The sequence below is a fragment of the Schistocerca nitens genome, chromosome 1 (genome assembly GCF_023898315.1).
Source record: "Schistocerca nitens isolate TAMUIC-IGC-003100 chromosome 1, iqSchNite1.1, whole genome shotgun sequence".
Lineage (NCBI taxonomy): Eukaryota > Metazoa > Arthropoda > Insecta > Orthoptera > Acrididae > Schistocerca > Schistocerca nitens.
In genome coordinates, this window is record NC_064614.1 from 48,813,516 (window position 1) to 48,836,743 (window position 23,228).

Below are 23,228 nucleotides of genomic sequence, written 5' to 3' on the forward strand. Positions count from 1 at the left end.
GATTTTCGTCTTTTCACAGACTCAATTTCAACCGCATTTGCGTGCGCTAGTCTTCTTATACGTACTGGGCCGCTGTATCTCTCGAAGAACTTTTGACACAGCTTCATTTGTTTGTTGGACAACCTATAAGACTTAACTAAGACTTTTTGTCCAACTACTAATTCCCTTAAGTGCGCCTTTTGGTCTGCGCGCATCTTGCGCTTCTCTCCAACAACCTGAATATTGAGCAAAGCCTGCTCCACTATGACTTTATGTTGTGGGCGCGTCCTTTGTGGAAAATGATCAGTTCTCGAATTTTATCTGGTGGGTCCCTATTGTTCAGAACCATCATAGGTGGCATCAATGTAGTACTGTGGGGAAGCTCATTTATCACATCCAGAGAATGTTTAAGAAACACATCCCAGCTAGCATGATTCTTTCCACAGTATAATCTACATAAATTGCCCAAATCTTTCATCATTCTCCCTGCGGGGTTCGAACTCGGGTGAAACCTACTAATAAATATGGGTTTTATCTTATACCTCCTTAGTGTTCTTTTCAATATATTTATATTTATATTGAGATCCATTGTCTGAGATAATACATTCTACAGTTCCCACTTGGTTTATAAAGTATCTACATAAGGCTCTACTTACTGTTGCACCAGTCGCCCTTTTTAGTGCTGTCAACGTCAGAAATTTGGCTATCAGTTCCAATACTATATATATATATATATATATATATATATATATATATATATATATATATATATATATTTATTTATTTATGGCCCCTCGGTATCTTGGTTAATGGTCCCATTAAATCCGTCGCTTTCATATGTCTTAGCGTCTCAGGAATAATTGAGTACAAAGGAGCCTGGGTTTCTACAGTTATGGATTTCACCTTTTGGCAGTTTTTACAGATGGCTAGTACTTTCTGTATACGTTTCTCCATGTTTTTAAAGTAGCACACACTCCTCATTTTCATAAAACATTTTCGTCGACCGAAATGTGCGTAGCTTAGGTGTGTATACCATATGAGCTTATTTATTAACTCATTTGGTATGTACACCACCCACAACGAACCATTAACGTTTGCCCTATAAAACAGAATTTCTTTTTTCAAGAGGTTGTGCTGTCTTATTCAGGCCTGCGTCGATCCTTCCATTTTCCCTATATTTTGACTAAATCTGGGTCCTTGTCCTGCTCATTCTAGATATTCCGCATCGTTCCAGTAACGAAATTTTCTAATGCCACGCCTTTGAGGTAGAACAAGGAAAAGTGCTCTTGCTCTAATGCTCCAGCCGTCTCTTCTGTTATACCAATACGTGAGCGGGACAGGGCGTCAGCGATGACGCATGTCGGACCAGGTACATAGACCGATGAAAACTGGTATTCCTGAAGCACAGCTACCCATCTCACTAGTCTTTCATGCGAACGTTTGGCGGTTAGGAGAATCTCTAGGGCCCAATGATCCGTATAGACTTTTGTTTTTCTACCAAACAGGAAGTATCTGAACATTTTTAAATCCCCATACTATTTCAAAGGCTTCAAGTTTTGTAACAGAGTAATTTCTTTCATTTTTGGATACTACCCTGCTACCAAAGGCGATTGTTCGGTGTACTAAGTTACCATCTTATTCAAACTCCTGAAACACCGTAACTCCCAGAACGGTCTTCGCGCTGTCAGTGGCCATACAAAAATCTTGTGATAAGTGAGGATGTCATGAAGTAGAAGCATTGAAGAGTGCCACCTTCAGACTATTGAATTCTTGGTCTGCACACTCATCCCAAACCCAGGGTGTTCCTTTTCCTGTCAGTCGGCAGAGTCGGGGACTTGCTAAAGTTTCCACATAGATAAACTTCTTATATAAATTTATTATTCCTAGAAACCCTCTCAGTTGTTTTATGGTAGTAGGAGTGGTAAACTTTGCTATTGCTGCCATCCTCTCTGGGTCGGGACTAATCCCTTCTCCTGTTATCACGTGTCCCAGAAAGCTATTCCTACTGCTCCTAAAACAAGACTTCTCAATGTCTGCGGTCACCCCATATCTTTTCAAAGCGCTTAACACTTCCTCTAAGAGTTTGTTATGTCTCTCCCAGGTTTTCTCTGCTATCAGTATATCGTCTACGTAACACGTGAGCTTCTCTTTTAACTCTTCACTCAATATTTTGTTAAAACCCCTGATAAATGCAGCTGAAGATATATTCCGTCCAAAAGGGGGCCTTTGGAATTGAAAACATCTCCCGAAGGCAATAATGGTCTTGATGTTTTCGGCATTCAGTGTCGAGCTCTATCTGCCAAAATCTCTATCTCAAATGAAGTGAGGAAAATACCTAAACCCAGTGAAATCTTTGAAGCAGCTTCTCAAGCCTTTCAGGGCGATCCGTCCCCGGCACAATAATTGTATTTATTTTGCGTGAGTCTAACACTAGTCGAATACCACTTCCTTTTTGTCTACTATGCGTAGTGCACTATTATACTCATATCCCGCGGCCTCAATTACACCTTCGTCCCCCATTCTTCGTAGTTCACTTATAATACTTTCCCAGCATTACCATGCGATGGCATAAAGAGGTACCCGAAATGGTCTATGTCTCTTTACCTCAAATTTATATTGATACCCCTTATGAATCCGGTTTTAGGTACGAAGAGCTCTACGTTATTTTTGAGTGTAAGCTCCAACCCTTTTCTGTCCTTATTATCTATGTTATCGAGATTCTAAAGTTTCGAATCAATCCTACTGTTAATTTCATGAATATGTTCACGTTCTGACTTGAACTCTGCTCTATTCTCGTTATCTTTCTTTACACTCTTCCCACTGACTGAACTGCAGGTTGGCCCGTGAATTGTAGTTTTAAACAGCTCGTCGGAATTGGAGCTTTTATTGCCTTCTCATCGAATCTGATTTTTATTTTATTCTCTTTCACTAACTTTAACTCCCCTCTTCCTAGATCGATGATAGCTTTCTGGGCTTAAAGGAAATCTACACCGATTATTATACAGCTGTTAGTTTCGGTATTATGAACAGATTTGCAGTCATATGGTGTTCTTGGCAATCAAAATCTAGATGTGTTTGATGCGATATTTCCATACCCTTTCCAACTAACGCACCTCGTTCCTTTGCTTTTTGTACTGTGACCACTGGTGGATTGACTGACTCTTTACATTTAGCGTACAGCCTGTTTGAAATCGCTGACAGTTCATTTCCACTATCTATTACAGCAGTAGCCCTAGTTCCTCCAATTTTTATTTTTACCACCGGATAGATGTCCTAATATCTCAGTCATGACCTTATATTCTATAATATTTATATTCTTACTTCCGAGACGGTTAATGGGCACATTTTCTGTAGTGCCCGTCTTCTGGCCTAGTCATTGTTCATTTGCTATGTTATTTTGGCGTACTCTCCCAGGGTTAGGTGGTCTAATGTCAACTGATTGTTCCCAATTCCTGTTGCTATTCATTCCACCCCATCCTTGATCAGACCGTTGACGAGTTTCTCTATTGTCGCCCCATGATGTGCCATTATTTTGTGGCTCCCATCGCCGGTTATTTTGTTGCCTGCATTCTCTGCCATCATTCCTCTATTGTCCATCATTCCTGCTACGATCTCTCTAGTCCAAGTTTTGGTGAGGCGGAGGATTTACATTGTTTTGCCAATTATGGCCTCTATTACTTCCTCCGCTGTTCTACCTTCTTTCACCCTGCACGTCTCTCTGCCTACGTTTTTCTCGAGCCTGCTGCTCGGTGAAAGCAAACTCTAACTCTCTTAGGATACCCTTGAATCCTTCTACATTACTTCCACATCGTCCGACGAGCGTTTGCTGGTAGGAAATTGGCAACTTCATGTAACACAATCTTATGATCTCATCCGGTGTGCATGGGTCGTCCAAATACTGATTCTTCTTGGTGAAGTTTTCGAAAAGCTTAACCGGACTACTGAACCCTAAACTCTCCTAGTCTCTACTCGTATTTATTTCCTATTTGATCCTGTCCTGTGTCTCCTTGGACCAGTATTTGTTTAAAAATGTGTCACTAAACTCTTCGTATGGCGTGCACGTTTTTGCAATGTTCCGCATGCATTCGCCCGTTGTTCCCTCGATCTGTGAACATACAAAGTCCAGTTTGTACATCAGAGGCCAGTGAGGAGGTAATGATAAATCAAATTGTCCAATGAAAGTTTTCGGGTGTGAAACATTACCCTCGTCTTTGTAATGCTAAAATTTTTGTACCGAGGTAAAATGCTTAAAATCGAAAATTTAATTACAGTTTCTTCCAGCTCGGCCTACCACATTCTGACTTGAGGCTAACGTTTCCGGTCTACCGTTACTTTGGGCATCCTCTCTTCTATTCCCGGTTATGTTTTCATCAGTGGAAAAATATTTCGTGGTGGGAAATATCGGGCAACTATTATGCACATGAAATTTCTCATTAACGTTCTCCGTATTCGCAGTTTGTGACCTAGTCGTGTCCTGTGTAGACGCGAAGACCATATCTCTATCGATATTTCGTAGCTCGCAACATACGCTTTCAGTCTGTAGCTGGCGAGCAACTCTTACATTCGAACACATTCTAATATCATCAGGACTTGGACATGATCGTGAAGCGTTTGAACTGGCCTTTTTCGGTATCTGTTGTTTCCAAATCGCCCACTATTTCTTTTCCGAGAGGTGATTTTTGCGTTGGTTGCGACCTAACGCCCTGAGATAATTGCTTAATTTTGCTTTCTATGTCGTGTTTAAATTGGGAGAGCTCTTCGGCCAATGCCTTATTTGGTGCAATTTCCGTCTTTTTGCAATTGCGTTATTTCTACTTGTTTCGCACACCTCTGAAACTTCGTTAATGCACCACTACCTACCTGTGTCGCATTTTCCGTTTTCTCTTATGATTCAATAGCAATACGCTTCGCTCCCTTCGCTACTAATCGCGCCTCGCTCTCGGTTCTTCTGACCTCCACAATTTCCCGTTCTACCTTTGTTCGGAGCGTCACTACCTCATTTTTCACTTCCCTCGTCTCGTGTTTTATTGACTAAATTTCGACACTAATATTTTGAATTTTATTTCCCATTTCTGAGCTGACCTTCTGCATTTTAGCACTAACGTTTTGAATCTTTCTTCCCATTTCAGAGCGTACTTCATCATTCCCCCTTTCTATTTACTCCCTCAATTCAGCGCTAACCCCTTAAATTTTATTTCCCACTTCAGCGCTAACGTTTTGAATTTTACTTCCCATTTCGCCACCAACGTTTTGAATTTTACTTCCCATTTCACAGCGTACTTCGTCATTCCGAATTTTTGTTTCCTCTCCAAATTCAAACCTGACCTTCTGAATTTCAGCACTGACGTTTTGAATTTTGTTTCCCATTTTACTTCCCATTGCTTTTAGGTATGTAAGGATGTCCAACACAACTGTGTTATATAAGTCTTCTCCTCTATTGTGACTTTCTCTTCCTCTACTCTGAGGTGATCTTCTCCCCTGTTCCCTTTCCATTTCTTGGTATTCAACAAAATCATCACCGCGTGACCTTGATATGTTGCTTCGTGACGATGTCACTGACGGCGATCTATCACGATTCTTAGTAACGCCACATTCAGTTGAACTCCCTACATTATATTCCCGTATTTTTACGACAGCTTCATCTTTGCTGTCAGATTGGCCACCATGGACTTGACTGTGTCTATCGTTCTCACAAAGTTACCTTAGATCGGTATTCCCCTCACCAGTGCCTTTTACTGCTAACATAGCTAACTCTTTGTCATCCCATAGGCTTTCTTGACTATCCCGTGTATCGGCCATTTCTATAGTGTTACAACTAGTGCTCTGTTGTGCTAATAAGCGCACTTTTTGCCTAGTTAACATGGACTAATCCCTGATAACAACTATCTATTAAAATACACCCAATTTACAATACCCACATTTATTATGTAATGGCATGTAAGATAAATGTCTACAACAAAGAAGTTAAACTAATGCCAACATCGTGAACGAGCAGTGTCTTTACAATACAAGCAAGAAACAACGATATATACATTACATGAATATCAATGAATTACAGCCAATGGGTTGAAGCCAACACCTCTCAAAAGATATACATTAAAATACACAAAGATTATTTTTAACGTTATCGCGTGACTTTAACACTGCAAACTAAACACGCAAACTGGTGGTCACTATCAGTAGCACGTTAAATGTGGAAACAAATTTTTTGAAAATTTCCGAGTCTCCAAACCACTTTATGACTACTATCAGAAGACTATAAGTAGGATCCTGGCAGGATCGCCATATCCAAGATGCTTCTCCGTGCGGGTGTAAAATGAATGTGTGCAACAGAAAATAATAAACACTAAAATGAAGTTTTGGCGCTGTCTGACTACCCCCTGAAGCAGATCTTAGCATCTCTTAATGGACTTTAATATATAAATTAGAACCTAAACATAAATTAATGATTAAGGCAACTAATACTACTAAATAATAAACGTTGTTCGTGCTTATATATTTATTGTAGATCAAGAAAACCTTTATATTACAAAGTTTACATTTCCTAAGTCAAATTACTAATCAGTTGCCCAACTATGTGCCTTATTATGACTGTGCGATCTGATATCAATAACGTGAAACGAGTGACATCATCCACATACCAAACACTAGAAGACTCTACTTTCAAAGATGATCAACAGTGGTGCGGAACCTCAGTGGAAATAAACTAACGTGATCACAGCTGTTTAGCTTTTATAGTCCTAATAAGCCGATATCACCGTATGTACTGCGTCTGGTGCATCTAAGTGATGATTCTAGTACTTGTCTGTGACGATGGAAGAACTTCAGCCACAAATAAAGTCTTTCAAACACTAGGACAGCCGTAGGTGGTCCTACAACTAATGTACTCTAAAACTGTCTTCTCCTCTCTGTTTTCTACAGACGAGAAACGCGAAATCCCAGCCACAAGGACAGAGTTCAGATAACGTCTCAACATACATATAGGCAGAGGAAGTTCTCTCAATTACTGAATGCTGAATACACAATGAATCGTATAGTTTCGCTACAGTGCGGTGCCTAACTGTTCTAACTATAAACTCTCGTGAAAGCAAAGACAGCAAATCCATCTGTATCAACAAAGCTGATATCGAGCGACCGTCACACACAGGTGCTAACAACTGAAGACCTCGTCTCCCCACCGCTGCCTTCCCAGCAATTCTCAGCTCCCCACCATCGTAATTCCGAAAACGAATCATGTTCCCGAAACCACGGAATATTCTCCTTCTCTACAGACTCATCCGAACGACGACCAACCAAATTTTAGTCTTTTGTCGTCCAGCGCGGAGAGTTTGCGAGGAAAAACCTACACTCGTACAATGGTACACTTCTGAGTAAAAATACTTGGATATAACCCAGCCTGCGTGGTTTCTGAGGGGCCGCTTCTTCGTTCCTCTCACCTGCGTCCAAAATTTGCAGAGTTCGGAAGTATTATTCGGTTATCCTTCCGGCCCTACTAGAATAGCGGCCGGCCGTCACCGTATTGTGCTCCAGAGCTCAGGTGCCATGATGTCCGTCTAGCTACTTCCTGTGTTTAAGCAGGACCAACACCTGTGTGGTCCTTCCACCCAGAGCTTGATTTCTGCGTGCCGTTTCATCTCCACTGCCTTTCCAACCTCTACTAGTATAGGCACCGTTTTTATAATAAAGACACTCCGTCACATTTCACGCAATAAACGTTAGCAATTATTTACAAGGCGTATGTGACAGCGTCAGTCTCCTTCAAATATTTATATGTGCAACCTATCATATTATATCTACTTGTTGTTGTAGTTCGCGACAAATTATGTGGATGAGTGCTTGTTAGGTGCGAAATTATAGCCACCTTACAACATAATAAATTAATTTGGCTGCTACAAACATTAAATATACCGACTGGATTCAGAAAATTGTCTACTGTAGCTTAGAGAAATCCATTCCTACATACATTGACTCAATGTTGTTAGGGCTGGCCTGTCCAAACGGTCGCACTGTATCTACATCTACATCTACATCTACATGGATACTCTGCAAATCACGTTTAAGTGCCTGGCAGAGGATTCAGTGAACCACCTTCACAATTCTCTATTATTCAATCTCGTATAGTGCGCGGAAATAATGAAAACCTATATCTTTCCGTACGAGCTCTGATTTCCTTTATTTTATTTTGGTGATCATTCCTCCCTATGTAGGACGGCGTCAAAAAAATATTTTCGCTTTCGGAGGAGAAAAATGGTGATTGGAGTTTTGTGAGAAGATTTCCTCTAAACGAAAAATGCCTTTCTTTTAATGATGTCCATCCCAAATCCTGTGTCATTTCTGTGACACTCTCTCCCATATTTCGATGTACTCCGTCAGTCCTATCTGGTAAGGATCCCACACCGCGCTGCAGTATGGTCTATTCATATGTAGACGGATGCAAAAATACGACAAATTGTTTAATGTATAGTGTCACACGAGCTACAAACACAGTTTTTCACGTGTTGCTGTTTCAACTATTATTAGCAATACAACTGAATTTAATGAAATACAGAATTTCCTTGAAAATGAGTGTTGTCGTCTCCCTGCATAATCCAGGACGAAAGAGAGGTAAAGTTCCGCAATGTGCCTGCATTCTAAATAGCATTCTTCCATTAGCCATCGGCAGTACTTTGCATATAACGTTCACGCGCCGTGACGTTACACACACTATCAATGTCATCAGTGTGTAGTATGCAAGTTGTTATGTGATTGTTCGTACCCCACGATGAAATACACTATGTGATCAAAAGTATCCGGACACCCCCAAAAACACACGTTTTAATATTAAGTGCACTGTGTTGCCAGCTACTGCCAGGTATCAGCGACCTCAGTAGTCACTAAACATGGCGAGAGAGCAGAACGGCGCCATCCGCGGAACTCACGGACCTCGAACGTGGTCAGGCTATTCGGTGTCACTTGTGGAATACGTTTGTACGCATGATTTTCACATTCCTAAACATCCGTAGGTCCACTGTTTCCGATGTGGTAGTGAAGTGGAAGCGTGAAGGGACACGTACAGCACATAAGCGTACAGACCGACCTCGTCTATTGACTGACAGAGACCGCTGACAGTTGAAGAGGGTCGTAATGTGTAAGAGGCAGACATCTTTCAGGACCATCACACAGTAATTCCAAACGGCATCGGAATCCACTGCAAGTACTATGACAGTTAGGCGGGAGGCGAGAAAACTTGGATTTCATGGTCGAGCGGCTGCTCGTAAGCCACACATCACGCTGGCAAATGCTAACGACGTCTCGCATGGTGTAAGGAGCGTAAACATTGGACGATTGAACAGTGGAAAACGCTGTGTGGTGTGGCGAATCACGGTACACAATGTGCCGATCCGATGGCAGGGTGTTGTTATGGCGAATGCCGGATGAATGTCATCTGCGAACGTGTGTAGTGCCAACGGTAAAATTCGGTGGCGGTGGTGTTATGGTGTGGTCGTGTTTGTCATAGAGGGGGCCTGGAGCTCTTGTTTTTTTTTTTTTTTTTTTTTTTTTTTTTGCGTGGCACTATCACAGAACAGGCCTACATTGATACTTTAAACACCTTCTTACCTCCCACTGTTAAAGAGCAATTCGAGGATAGCGATTGCATCTTTCAACACCATCGAACACCTGTTTATATTGCACGGCCTGTGGCGGAGTGATTACACGACAATTACATCACTGTAATGGACTGAATGCAAGGAGTCCTGACCAGAATGCTATAAAACACCTTTGCTATGTTTTGGAACGCCGACTTCGCGCAAGGCCTCACCGACCGACATCCATACCTCTCCTCAGTGCAGCACTCCGTTAAGAATGGCTGCCATTCCCCAACCATATTGAATATGATCATTACCGCTGGAGGGCGCCAACAACTTGTAAGTCATTTTCAGCTAGGTTTCCGGATACTTTTGATCACATAGTGTAAGTTTAATTTCTGTATCTTTCCATAGTTGTCTGACACAAATTTTACACAGATCGGTAGTCAATGGTTTTGCATCACATATTTCATTGTCAGTGAGTGTAGATCGCGTGTGTTTTCAAACTTGTGACTGATTTCGGCTATACCGAAACTTCTTCAGATCTCATTATTTCAGCTACAACAGTAACCGGTGCTGACGATACGGACTTCCTTCTTCTGTAGACGAAATTCTAAGATCTCAAGACTTTTCGATGAAACCGAAACCGGTAACAATGTTAAGAACACATCTAGATGGACAGCAACATTCGTAGTGTGAATCATGCCTTTGCGTCTTGGCATGTGATACACCGGTGAGAAAGTAACACATCCATGTCTGAAGTCTACCGCTCTGATCCCGATAGGGCCATTTGGGACCGACGGACTGCCGTGTCAACCTCTGCCACTGGAGTCGCGCATGAGATGTGGGGGGCGTGGGTTCAGCGCAGCACTATCCCGGCCGTTGTCGGCTTTGCAGACTCTGGATCCGTCACTTCTCATTCAATAGCTCTTCAGTTGGCATCAAGGGCCTGAGTGGTTCCCTATACAATCCTCTCTTCAACGAAAATCCGTGGCAGTGCAGGAATTGAACCCGAGTGCTGGGCATGCCAATTGTATGAGATGACCACTTTTTGACACCTTGTTTCTTTCTTTCACTTGATACGTTGCTTTTTTTCCATTATTGTTCTCTACGGATGTCACAAGACATTCGAATTTTATCGATGAGAATCTGGGCAGTGCCATACCCGAACACGCTGAGCTACCATACTGACAATCACTCAGCTACAGAAGCTGGCACCGGTGTAAAGGGTGTAGCCTAATTAATAGGAAAAACTGACGCGAGTAAAAAGGTACGATGACAGGAACAGAAACGTTTCTTTGTTTGTATGTGATGACCTGGGATATAGTAAGAGGGAATAGGGTATGTCGTGGAAGTTGGCATCTCATATTAATTTCAAAGTAAATGATGAAATGTTCTTAAGATTTCAGGACTGTGGATGTAGCTGCCGCTAGTTGATATACTAGTGGCTTTCAATAACTAATGCAACACATTTTTTCCTCGGTCAGTTTCGGTGGGAAAAATGCGACCGTGGAATGTCCCCACTTCGTCCTCTATAGTGTCATGAAGTTCCACTAGTTGGCAGCACTATACGTACGTTTCAAAGTGGCACCTGTATCGCAGATGCGTTACAAAGAGAGAGCTGTCACTAAGTCTCTTTAGCCATAAGACCAGAGCACCACTGATGTTCATCGGTGCTTTGAGAAAGCCTACGCAGACATAGCACTAAACAAAAGCACGATGAGTCGGTGGGCGAGGCGTCTGTAATCATCACAATAAAGTTCTGCCAACCTGCCCGATCTCCCACGTACCGGGCTGCGGCATGCATCTGTGACTCATGCATGCTGGAAAGTGCAGACACTCATTCGAGGTGATCGACGGATCACAAGCCAACACTTCATATGTCAACTGGCAGTGTCAGTGGTAGTCCCTACGCACTAGTCCACCAGTTGCTGTACTCAAAGGTGTGTGCACGCTGGGCTACTCGCCTTCCGACCTCTATCTGTTGAAACGTCCCCTTAGAACAATTATACATGACTGTGCTTAAACTGACACACAATATTTTTAGCGCAACGCAATCTGACTTTCAAAAATCCCTACAAAAGAATGGCCCTGACTATAACATTAACCTATACCTTTCACAAATCACTTACCTCACAAAAATCTTCGTTACTCGAACTACTGCAATACAGCGAGCGCCACTACTGCCAGCTAAATAAAAGATTCAAACTACGGAAGGCACTAACTACTGATAGGCATAGTTAGCAAATGAAAGATTTTGATAGAGAACAAACAATGTATTTACCTTAATAGTCATCAAAAGTCATAATATATATAGGAGTTCATAACATCCATTCTTACAAATATCAAAACTCTGCCATTTCTCTCCCCACATCCACCACTACTGGCGGCTCACCTCCAACTGCGCAACGCTACGCGCTGTTAACATCCAGCTGCCGCTGCCCAACACTACAATGGCAGACAACAATGCAAACTAGCCACAGACTGCACACAGCACCGCCAGTGATTTTCATACAGAGCGCTACGTAAGGTTGCCAATAAGAAAACATAAACAGCCTACTTACACTGTTCGGCGTAATGAATGATGGATTCCGCAGGAAGCTGTATGAGAATGATTTGGAGGTTACTGGTACCGCAAGACACTGGCTCCGACGTCGACCAGTCGGGTGGTACAGTGCGGGCGTACAGGCCCTCCTAGAAAGGTGGCGTAAGGCCGTCGCATTAAACGGTGACGATATTGAGAAGTAGGGTTTTGTAACCAAAATAATGGGAAATAATTTGGCGTGGTGGAATCCTGAATGGATCGACGTGCTTTCAGAAAAAAAAAGTGTTGCATTACTTACTGAACGCTCCCCCTACATCACTTTTCAGGATTTCTTCAAACTGTTACTGAATCGACATGTCTGGCTCTATGACACGACTGGTTGTGAGTTGGATTTGCGGCTTGCGATATCCTTTTTCATAGTACGACATTGCTCCTTTATAAGAAGAAGATGCTTTGTTGCTTGGCAAGTTCCTTGCGTTTACCAATGTCATCTTTTGTGCAAGGACTCATGTTGTTCTCCGATTTAAAAAAAAAAGAAACTTGCGGGTTTTTGTTTTTCAGTGAACGTATACGACGGGGAGAAGCTCAACCTGACGCGCATCTCGCGGACGGAGATGGGCGCCTACCTGTGCATCGCCAGTAACTCAGTGCCTCCATCCGTCAGCAAGCGGATCATCGTCGACGTTGAGTGTGAGTTACTTCCTGAAGTTTTCCACGTGGCTCTCACTGCTTGTCCTTAAGATTCACCTTCTAACAATACCAATACTTGCAAAGTAGGTTAGAAATCAGCTTAATAACGTTGCTCACGCAGCATATGTTCGCTTTATCGGGCAACAACAAAGTTATTGACTGTGGATGGTATCGTCAGAATGGAAATAATGAGGTCACTGTAAAAAAGTCATTAATTTGCCACTTATCTTGAATGGATTCCCACGTAGATTTCGTCGAAGTCGTTATGGCTCATCTTCTTGATTCTAGGATGATTCCACTTAGACTGCTAGAAGGTCCAGATCTGTATTTTAGCAGTATTTGAAGACGTAACAAATGCGTATTTCAGGAAATTCTTAATCATCGAACAATCCCAGATCAGGACAATGGTATGGTAGAAGTAATTTTTTGACTTGGTGTTCACGATCCACATTTTTATCAAACTTCTTGTAAATTCACATATACTTCTTCTTAACTGTCATATCACCAAGAAAACAATTTTGTATCAATCTTCATATATTTAATTTCCACTTTAACCAAACACAAGACTTGACTGTTCTTTTACAAAGTGAAATAACAACTTCTGCAAAGTGAAACAAAGACTGCCCTCTGCGCATACGCGCCAAAACGGTTAGAAGGATGTCAAAGATTATGACAGTCTCACAGAAATGAATACATACAGGAACCATATCACTATAATATATCGATACATCGGAGTACCTATACATTAATAAAACCAAATGTGAATATTGTCACAAAATATGTCTGTCACTTCGCGGAAAAGTAGTACGATATTACTGGTATCGAGAACTGGGGTTGGAGTGCCGTAATAGTCACGTAAATAGAGAACCATTACAACCTCCAACATTCAGTGTGTCTAAGACAAAAGCGAATCCATTTCGTGACTTTCCTTTTTCCCTGTCGCCTAATTTTCCGATCACGTTACAAGACGCATTAACTAGGTAATTTATTAAATTCATTAATTTCACCTCAGAGAATCAGAGGCTCTCTTACATTCAATCAGACTTTTTCAGTGAATACACATGACGATCTATGATTTTATTCACAGCTGTTATTTTTTCAGTGTCTATGGTGTCTATTTTTTATTTCTATTTTTCAGAATAGTATTCAGTCGTCGGCTGGACAATTGACATCTTTATTTCACTTAAAGTTTTTCGACAAATTAATCTGTTGTCATTGGATGTTTATAAAATTTACGGGATAATTAGAACATTACCATACAAGTACCTAAAGTACAAGACTCGTATTACAAAAAACTTGGTCAGTATTGGCTTAGCAGACGTTAGTACTCTCATCAGTGAAGCATAATGCTATGAAATGTAGTGAAATGTACATAGTGTGTGCGATTATTATAACCACATATTCATAGCTTGGAGCGAATCAATCACACTTAGGTGCAAAGAAAAGCCGGTGTGCTGGAAGAAACGAAAATTCAATGAGAATAATCAGCTTATTATACTACTTTGTATAATTGGGATAAAACTGATATAAATAACTACAGAGTAAATTTATTTCTGCCAGTTACAAAATTTATTTCAAAAATCATACTTAAAAGGCTTGGAACATGAACTCACTATATAATGCGCTACTATCAAGCTCGTCTTAGGAAAGACGGCCGGTGTGGCCAAGCGGTTCTAGGCGCTTCAGTCTGGAACCGCGCGACCGCTACGGTCGCAGGTTCGAATCCTGCCTCGGGCATGGATGTGTGTGATGTCCTTAGGTTAGTTAGGTTTAAGTAGTTCTAAGTTCCAGGGTACTGATGACCTCAGATGTTAAGTCCCATAGTGCTCAGAGCCATTTCCAAGGCGAAAGATCTGCAGTTGTCGATAAAAGAGCATGAGCAGGGCGGAGAGATGCACTATTCCCCTTTGTGTCGTAATAGAAAAATTAATTACGAGACAGGAAAGAGAAGTAAACGGAATAACCGTCGACAGATTACGAAAAATTGAAATTTATTTAGGGAAATGTGGCTTATGCAGACGATCTAACGATACTTTGAAACTTCAGAGAAACAGCACTTAAAATAAACTCAAAATTTCTGAGCAGAAAACCTAATACGTCGATAGTCCTCCGCGATACCTAGATGAACTTCCCATGTTTACACTTTCTGGCAAGAAATCTCAAGCAGAAAAATTTAAATCGTAAGAGAAATCATCTAACTCTCGGGAACCAAATCATGAAGAAAACAAAGAGAGAATAACTGAACTACTCAGTGTTATAGGATAACATCGAATAGGTACAATAAAAAACAGTATTTATTAATGTAAAATTAAAACACTACATAACAACAGTCAAACCAGAGAATGTAGTCATTGGAGATAGGTCATTAACTATAGACGTATAAAAAGAAGAAAGAACAATACCTAGCAAAATTTTTAATCCTGTTGTTGAGGAACCTGGGTGAGAGAGAAGTCTAATGAGTTGTATCAAGACTTGGAGGAAATCTCGGACACTTTCAGGAGACAAAGAATGAATGAGAGTAGACAGACCAAAACAATTCTCTACCTTGCTATCTTGTGGAAAGCTAAAAATCGCTGTAAACTTCAATGGATAAGCATTACATAAATAATTCTGGAGGACAGAGCTGCACTGACAAGCATCAGTTTAAAATTAATCCAAGTGTTACCTTTAAGAGAACGTGGGCAGAATAACGTAAGAAAAACCACAGTGGAAAGATGACGGGATTTTGGGAGAAGAAGAAAGCTAGCACATCAGCGAAATTGTTTCAGTCACGCTCCGTAGCTGAGAATAACAATATACTAATAATAATGACCGTATGTACTGCTATGAATATATGGAATTTTACAATTATAGGTCTCATTGACCCTAAGCAATTTCCTCATTACTTTGTTGTGGACCATGAGAAGTAACGTCTAACAGAAACATATGAAAACAATAAAAAAGAAATCGATGTAGAGAAGATATTACCTGGTCAGAGGTAGAGCGACAAATAACTGCCAAAATTAGCAAATGAGATGGAGAGTAGAAAACAGAAATATATTGAGGCGAGTAAAGCACAAACAGCTTACAATGTTGCCTCTGGTTCCCTGTTTGACACAAAGGAACATAGTTGTGATATGTCAAGTGGGAAGCTACTGCGATGCTACAAGATAAAATTTTAACATCCTTTAACTGCTCACATGAAATTTCCCGGCTGATTAAAACTGTGTACCGGACCGAGAGTCGAATTCGGGACCTGTGCTGGTGGAGCACTTTCCTGCGGGAGGCAAAGGCCCCGAATTCGACTCTCGGTCCGGTACACAGTTTTATCTGCCACGAACTTTCATATGAACGCACACTTCGCTGCAGAGTGATGATTTTCTTCGTTAGTTGTTCAATTTGAGGTGTTGCTTGTTGCATGAAAGTAATGTGAGGGTCTTTCTCTCGCTTTCTCAGTTATTCAAGTTTTTGTGCCGTATGTTCTATTGACTGACTAAAACGTTATACATAATTTAAGCTTACATGCGTACTGCTTCATTAAAAAGACGCACAAAAATTTCCATCATATATTCCCGCACTCGAATATTCCTGACGAAAGTATTGCTCAAACGGTGATAGAAAAATGGCCATTCGGTGTCGTTGTCTCTAATTTTACGTGTCCTCATAAAACTACAATTCGAACTGCGGAATCTGTTCCAAACCTGTTGCAGAAAATTACGACAACAAAAAGAAAGTACGCGGTTTCTCAGATGTTCTTGGCTTGATTGCTTGATGGTGTGCCTTATAGTACTCAGCGGAGTTGATGATTTAATTTTTTTGTGCGTTGCAGTTTAATCAGAAAACTATGCCAGGCCAGAGTGAAATTTTCACTCTACAGCGGAGTGTGCGCTGATATGAAACTTCCTGACAGATTAAAACTGTGTGCCGGACCGAGACTCCAACCCGGGACCTTTGCCTTTCGCGGGGAATTGCTCTACCGACTGAGCTACCCAAGCACGACTCACGCCCCGTCAAGGCCACTTTCGCATAGGAGGTGTCAAGTGTAGTCTCGTCTTGCTGTGCTTGAGATAACAGTGTACTTTATAGTAGAGCTTGGTCATGTGAATAGCTAAACTCTGCGCTACTGATTCAGCGGAAACTCGCCCGATACACATTAAATTCCTCTGCATAATAAATACTTGATGTTTCCTACTCAGGTTCTGCTAGTTCAGTTATCGAACCGGTGTTCTTTGGTACCACTGTTGGTACAGATTTTTACCTTTAAATTTCCCAGAACTTCGACTCTCAGTTAAAGGAAGATGAAAGGCAGTAACGTTTTTTTGCAGCAGTATGGAGTTACGTCCCGCGAATCGTTGCGTCGCATTGGCGAAGCCGAGATCCACGAGAAGGAAAGGCACGGGCGCTTACGTCACAGCACGTAACACTGCAGACCTTACGAATGGCAGCAGTCGTCTCTGGCGGGGAGCGAATAACTATTTCCGATGAGGTTAATAATTCTTAACTGCGCGTTTAATCGCACGAAAACTCTCGATAGCACAAGATAAAGCTATGACGTTTAGCGGGTACCTTTTCATTGAAATTTTGATTGCCCGTGGGTCCTGAACGGAGCCGAAAGTTCGCGAAGTATGGTGGACAACAAGAGTGGTGCAACGTCACAAGTTTGTTGCAAGGCCCGTATTTCTCTCGGGTCCCGCATGAAGCCCTGACAACAGAATGCACAGCAAGCAAAGGTGTGAGGCCACCTTGTTCGTCGGAATTCTCTGTAATTTTTGCCTATGGCTATATATAAAAGAAAAAGTGTATGGAAACAAACGTGAAACGGCAGAGCACCTGAAGGAAAACATACACCTGAGTTCCTTGTAAAATCAGTTCTGATGCAATTTCACGCGCACAACGATGCATAGCGCTGGAGGACGACCAATATGTTATGGTTTTAAAACGGTTATAATTTTTAAAACTATTTTCTTATTTGCAGTACAATGATTTTAAACGCGATCTTTTTGGTTAGGATCGTTCATCTTTAGCTATTGGCGCCATCAGTAAAATCTATGAGGAAGCATTCTGATGTTAAGCGGCGAAGCTAACATATATATGATACTAGAGGAAAAATAAATCATCCACAGGCCCTTCGTCTCGCGGGCCATAGGTCAGCCGGAGCGTGGTAGTATTTCAGGGACTGAGTAGCCGGCAAGGCATATGACGTTTGCGCCGACCGGCCCTCTGTCAGGGTGAAAGACGACCTCCGCAGTCTTGGCACGGAAACAGCCGCCCAGTGGCCACTGGCTTCTCTCCATCACCTCCCTCCCCCCCCCCCCTCCGACCCACACCCTCACCATCAGCCCTGATCACTCGCTAGGGAACCATCGGCAAGCCGTTGTCACTGACAGGGAATCCACTCCTCCCACGCCCCAGAAAGAGGACTGACTATAAGCCGCGTAGGCCCATTTTATTGATGGTCGCTTTCAGAGGCATAAATGGCCTCCTAAATCCCCAGAAATTCATTTACTGCTCGTGAAATCACCGTGATTTTATTCCGGAGAAAGAGCGGGCGTCCTCTAGGTTTTAATTATTCCGAATAGTGGAACGCACACTTCGAATTCGCCTCCGTTTCTGGTGGCCACAAAAGAAAAAACACTCATATCTGTAAAATGCAAAAAAATTACAGTGATATGCCTCCCTCCGAATTTATAATGCAGTCAACTTTGGGCAATTTCGCAAGTTATCGTTTCCTAAGAAATTCTGGTTCGCTGGTTGTGTACTTCAGCGAACATAGAGATTAGATTTAATTTGTACCATACGTAGTAAGTTCCTCTAAAGCTATCACAACTGCGACATAATGTCACATAGGAAGCAGGCGACATGTTAATAATTAACAGTTTTACTGCATATAGGCTGGATTGGTCGCTAGTCAAAATGCCGTGCTTCAGAAATATTATACCTTTATTGCTCGTATCCCGGCGGAGGTTCGATTCCTCCCCCCGGAATGGGTGTGCGTGTTTGTCCTTAGGATAATTTAGGTTAAGTAGTGTGTAAGCTTAGGGACTGATGAACCTTAGCAGTTAAGTCCCATAAGATTTCACACACATTTGAACATTTTTTTATTGCTCGTAATATGCCACGTTTCTCACTCATTCATCTTCAGGTATCTGTTAAAGACTGTAAAGGTACAAGAAAATTACATAACACAATCAAGTCAGTGAAAAAAAAGGACAACTTTCAGTTTTACACACGAGGCACTTGAGGCAAAAACATACCTATGCGCATCATGTTGCACGTAAAAGTTCACAAGATGTGCACGTATTACTCATAAACAACCTAGTGTGAAAATCATAACATGAAACTTTAGAGATGAGCATTCACGCCAGATGGCAATATAAGAGCTGTGGTTGCGCCATAGTTCGTCATAAATGACATCATAGTCCAAAAATTAGATTATAAAAATACAATAGGCAAAAACACAAGATAACGCTATAATACTAGGAAAGATTGCAAACTATTTTTCAGTTTAAAACAGAGACAGTAAATAACAAAGTCGCATGGCTGAAGTCAGGTGGCTGAATAATAGAGAATATGGCGCCGTACACTAACAAAACTAAAAGTGAATTTTGTTAATGAAAAATAACAGACACGAACAGATAATGAAAGTTCAACAACAAAATGATTACGCTATTTAAAATGTAGAACGTAAAATAAATACCAACGTACGCAGCCGTAATGCCTGTCATCAGGTAGCAGAAAATGGCTCTGAGCACTGTGGGACTTAATATCTGAGGTCATCAGTCCCCCAGAACTTAGAACTACGTAAACATAGCTAATCGAAGGACATCACACACATCCATACCCGAGGCAGGATTCGAACCTGCGACTGTATCAGTCGCGTGGTTCCGGACCGAAGCGCCTAGAACCGCTCGGCCCCCATGGCCGGCTCAGCTGGCAAAATAGTAGCAATATTGGCGCCGTATATCGTCAGAGTTGACAACTAATATAATTAAAATTAAATAACAAAAAAAATATAAAATTATAGTACAAATAAGAGAATGAATTAACAGAGCCATTTTGGCTGACATCAATTTGTAATAAAAACTAACACAAGAAAGGGGCACAAGAGCTATGGTGGCTATCTTTTCATAAATTGTGGATGCATAGAACTAAATGTACCGTGAGACAAAGATGCAAACCGTTCCAAGAAACAGAAAGGACTAGTTTGTTACTGCTAGTACAAAAGGTAAGACATGTACAAATGAGAATAAAATGCAATGTCAGTGCAAGCTGGATTTCGTGTTTAGATGCAAACTAATCGTGGAACAGTAACAACAGTGTGCAAAGTGTTTATAGCAGGAAAGGATAGTAGTGGTGGGGGAGGAGATGTAGGAGATAAGGTGCGGAGAAGCTATTGGGATTAGCACGAGATAGTGTCGAAAAAGTCTAACATTTTTTTCGGAATCTTTCAACGATATTCACCGAGCATTTTTTCAGCTTCTGAGAAACTGAGCAATAAGATGAAAAATATGATGTGATACATGCGCAGCTGCCCGTTCACGTGACTGCCGGTACCAACGGCGTTCGTTCGTTATCAAGTATGGCGTCAGCACAGCACTGGCTGAAGTTCATAGGTTTCTGTGGCCAGTCTCAATTTATAGAAATAGTCATTTTTGGTGTACAGCTGCGTCATTACATAACACTGAAATAAATACACCACCGACGTACCGACCGTCATCGTAGCGGTCCTCTTCAAAGAGACTAAATGTAGATGGTGTAGTAGTGGCAGTGTTATTTAACTAAACGGCTAAAAAAAAGATCAGTATTGTTATTGATTCGTTACTTGAGGAGAAGACCACAAGTCATCCAAGAGTCGATTTAACAGAGTTTTGCACTTAGTCCACAAAAACAGGCTCGTCGTTCCAGACGTGAGTTAGCTACACTCCTGGAAATTGAAATAAGAACACCGTGAATTCATTGTCCCAGGAAGGGGAAACTTTATTGACACATTCCTGGGGTCAGATACATCACATGATCACACTGACAGAACCACAGGCACATAGACACAGGCAACAGAGCATGCACAATGTCGGCACTAGTACAGTGTATATCCACCTTTCGCAGCAATGCAGGCTGCTATTCTCCCATGGAGACGATCGTAGAGATGCTGGATGTAGTCCTGTGGAACGGCTTGCCATGCCATTTCCACCTGGCGCCTCAGTTGGACCAGCGTTCGTGCTGGACGTGCAGACCGCGTGAGACGACGCTTCATCCAGTCCCAAACATGCTCAATGGGGGACAGATCCGGGGATCTTGCTGGCCAGGGTAGTTGACTTACACCTTCTAGAGCACGTTGGGTGGCACGGGATACATGCGGACGTGCATTGTCCTGTTGGAACAGCAAGTTCCCTTGCCGGTCTAGGAATGGTAGAACGATGGGTTCGATGACGGTTTGGATGTACCGTGCACTATTCAGTGTCCCCTCGACGATCACCAGTGGTGTACGGCCAGTGTAGGAGATCGCTCCCCACACCATGATGCCAGGTGTTGGCCCTGTGTGCCTCGGTCGTATGCGGTCCTGATTGTGGCGCTAACCTGCACTGCGCCAAACACGCATACGACCATCATTGGCACCAAGGCAGAAGCGACTCTCATCGCTGAAGACGACACGTCTCCATTCGTCCCTCCATTCACGCCTGTCGCGACACCACTGGAGGCGGGCTGCACGATGTTGGGGCGTGAGCGGAAGACGGCCTAACGGTGTGCGGGACCGTAGCCCAGCTTCATGGAGAGGGTTGCGAATGGTCCTCGCCGATACCCCAGGAGCAACAGTGTCCCTAATTTGCTGGGAAGTGGCGGTGCGGTCCCCTACGGCACTGCGTAGGATCCTACGGTCTTGGCGTGCATCCGTGCGTCGCAGCGGTCCGGTCCCAGGTCGACGGGCACGTGCACCTTCCGCCGACCACTGGCGACAACATCGATGTACTGTGGAGACCTCACGCCCCACGTGTTGAGCAATTCGGCGGTACGTCCACCCGGCCTCCCGCATGCCCACTATACGCCCTCGCTCAAAGTCCGTCAACTGCACATACGGTTCACGTCCACGCTGTCGCGGCATGCTACCAGTGTTAAAGACTGCGATGGAGCTCCGTATGCCACGGCAAACTGGCTGACACTGACGGCGGCGGTGCACAAATGCTGCGCAGCTAGCGCCATTCGACGGCCAACACCGCGGTTCCTGGTGTGTCCGCTGTGCCGTGCGTGTGATCATTGCTTGTACAGCCCTCTCGCAGTGTCCGGAGCAAGTATTGTGGGTCTGACACACCGGTGTCAATGTGTTCTTTTTTCCATTTTCAGGAGTGTATTTGTCATATGCATGATGCCTGGCTTATTTTATGGTGATGTTTGTCCTTCACATTTTGCTTAATTCAATTACTACAAACCCTTCATTGAATGTTTGTGAAAGGTAAGTCAAAATGTTATGTAAAAAGTACCTCAAGGATGTATGTTCGTGTATTTAAAGCTACACTCTTTTGAAATTGGGCGAATATTTCCACAGTAAAAGTCTTCCACATACTCTCGCTGGAACACCAACCAGTGCCGTACTCAAAAAGTATATGTCTTAGTCTATAGTCGCAATTTACTTATTTTGTCGACTGGCTGCCGGTTTCGGTACACAGTACCATCTTCATATCATCCCTTGTCACACTGACTTCTCAAGTAGGTGTGTCAAATACTTAGAAAGCCAGTGTGACGACTGCGTTCCGGGGTATGGCCTTAAGACACTAGTGAGTTGTTGTTGTTGTTGTTGTTGTTGTGGTCTTCAGTCCTGAGACTGGTTTGATGCAGCTCTCCATGGTACCCTATCCTGTGCAAGTTTCTTCATCTCCCAGTATCTACTGCAACCTACATCCTTCTGAATCTGCTTAGTGTATTCATCTCTTGGTCTCCCTCTACGATTTTTACCCTCCACGCTGCCCTCCATTGCTAAATTTGTGATCCCTTGATGCCTCAGAACATGTCCTACAGACCGGTCCCTTCTTCTCGTCAAGTTGTGCCAAAAACTCCTCTTCTCCCCAATTCTATTCAATACCTCCTCATTAGTTATGTGATCTACCCATCTAATCTTCAGCATTCGTCTGTAGCACCACATTTCGAAAGCTTCTATTCTCTTCCTGTCCAAACTATTTATTTTCCATGTTTCACTAGCATACATGGCTACACTCCATACAAATGCTTTCAGAAACGACTTCCTGACACTTAAATCTATACCCGATGATAACAAATTTCTCTTCTTCAGAGACGCTTTCCTTGCCATTGCCAGTCTGCATTTTATATCTTCTTTACTTCGACCATCATCAGTTATTTTGCTCCCCAAATAGCAAAACTCCGTTACTACTTTAAGTGTCTCATTTCCTAATCTAATTCCCTCAGCATCACCCGACTTAATTCGACTACATACCATTATACTCGTTTTGCTTTTGTTGATG

At 42.4% G+C, this 23,228-nt stretch overlaps 1 protein-coding gene across 1 annotated transcript in view; it reads left to right on the top strand.

Annotated features, from left to right (window-relative positions):
- The window catches only part of LOC126234528 (lachesin-like), a 344,777-nt gene that overhangs the window by 186,774 nt on the left and 134,775 nt on the right, over positions 1 to 23,228 (top strand). Inside the window, exon 4 of the mRNA XM_049943226.1 lies at positions 12,652 to 12,780. Within this exon, the coding sequence (XP_049799183.1) occupies positions 12,652 to 12,780 (129 nt within the window). The remainder of the gene's footprint in view (positions 1 to 12,651; positions 12,781 to 23,228) is intronic.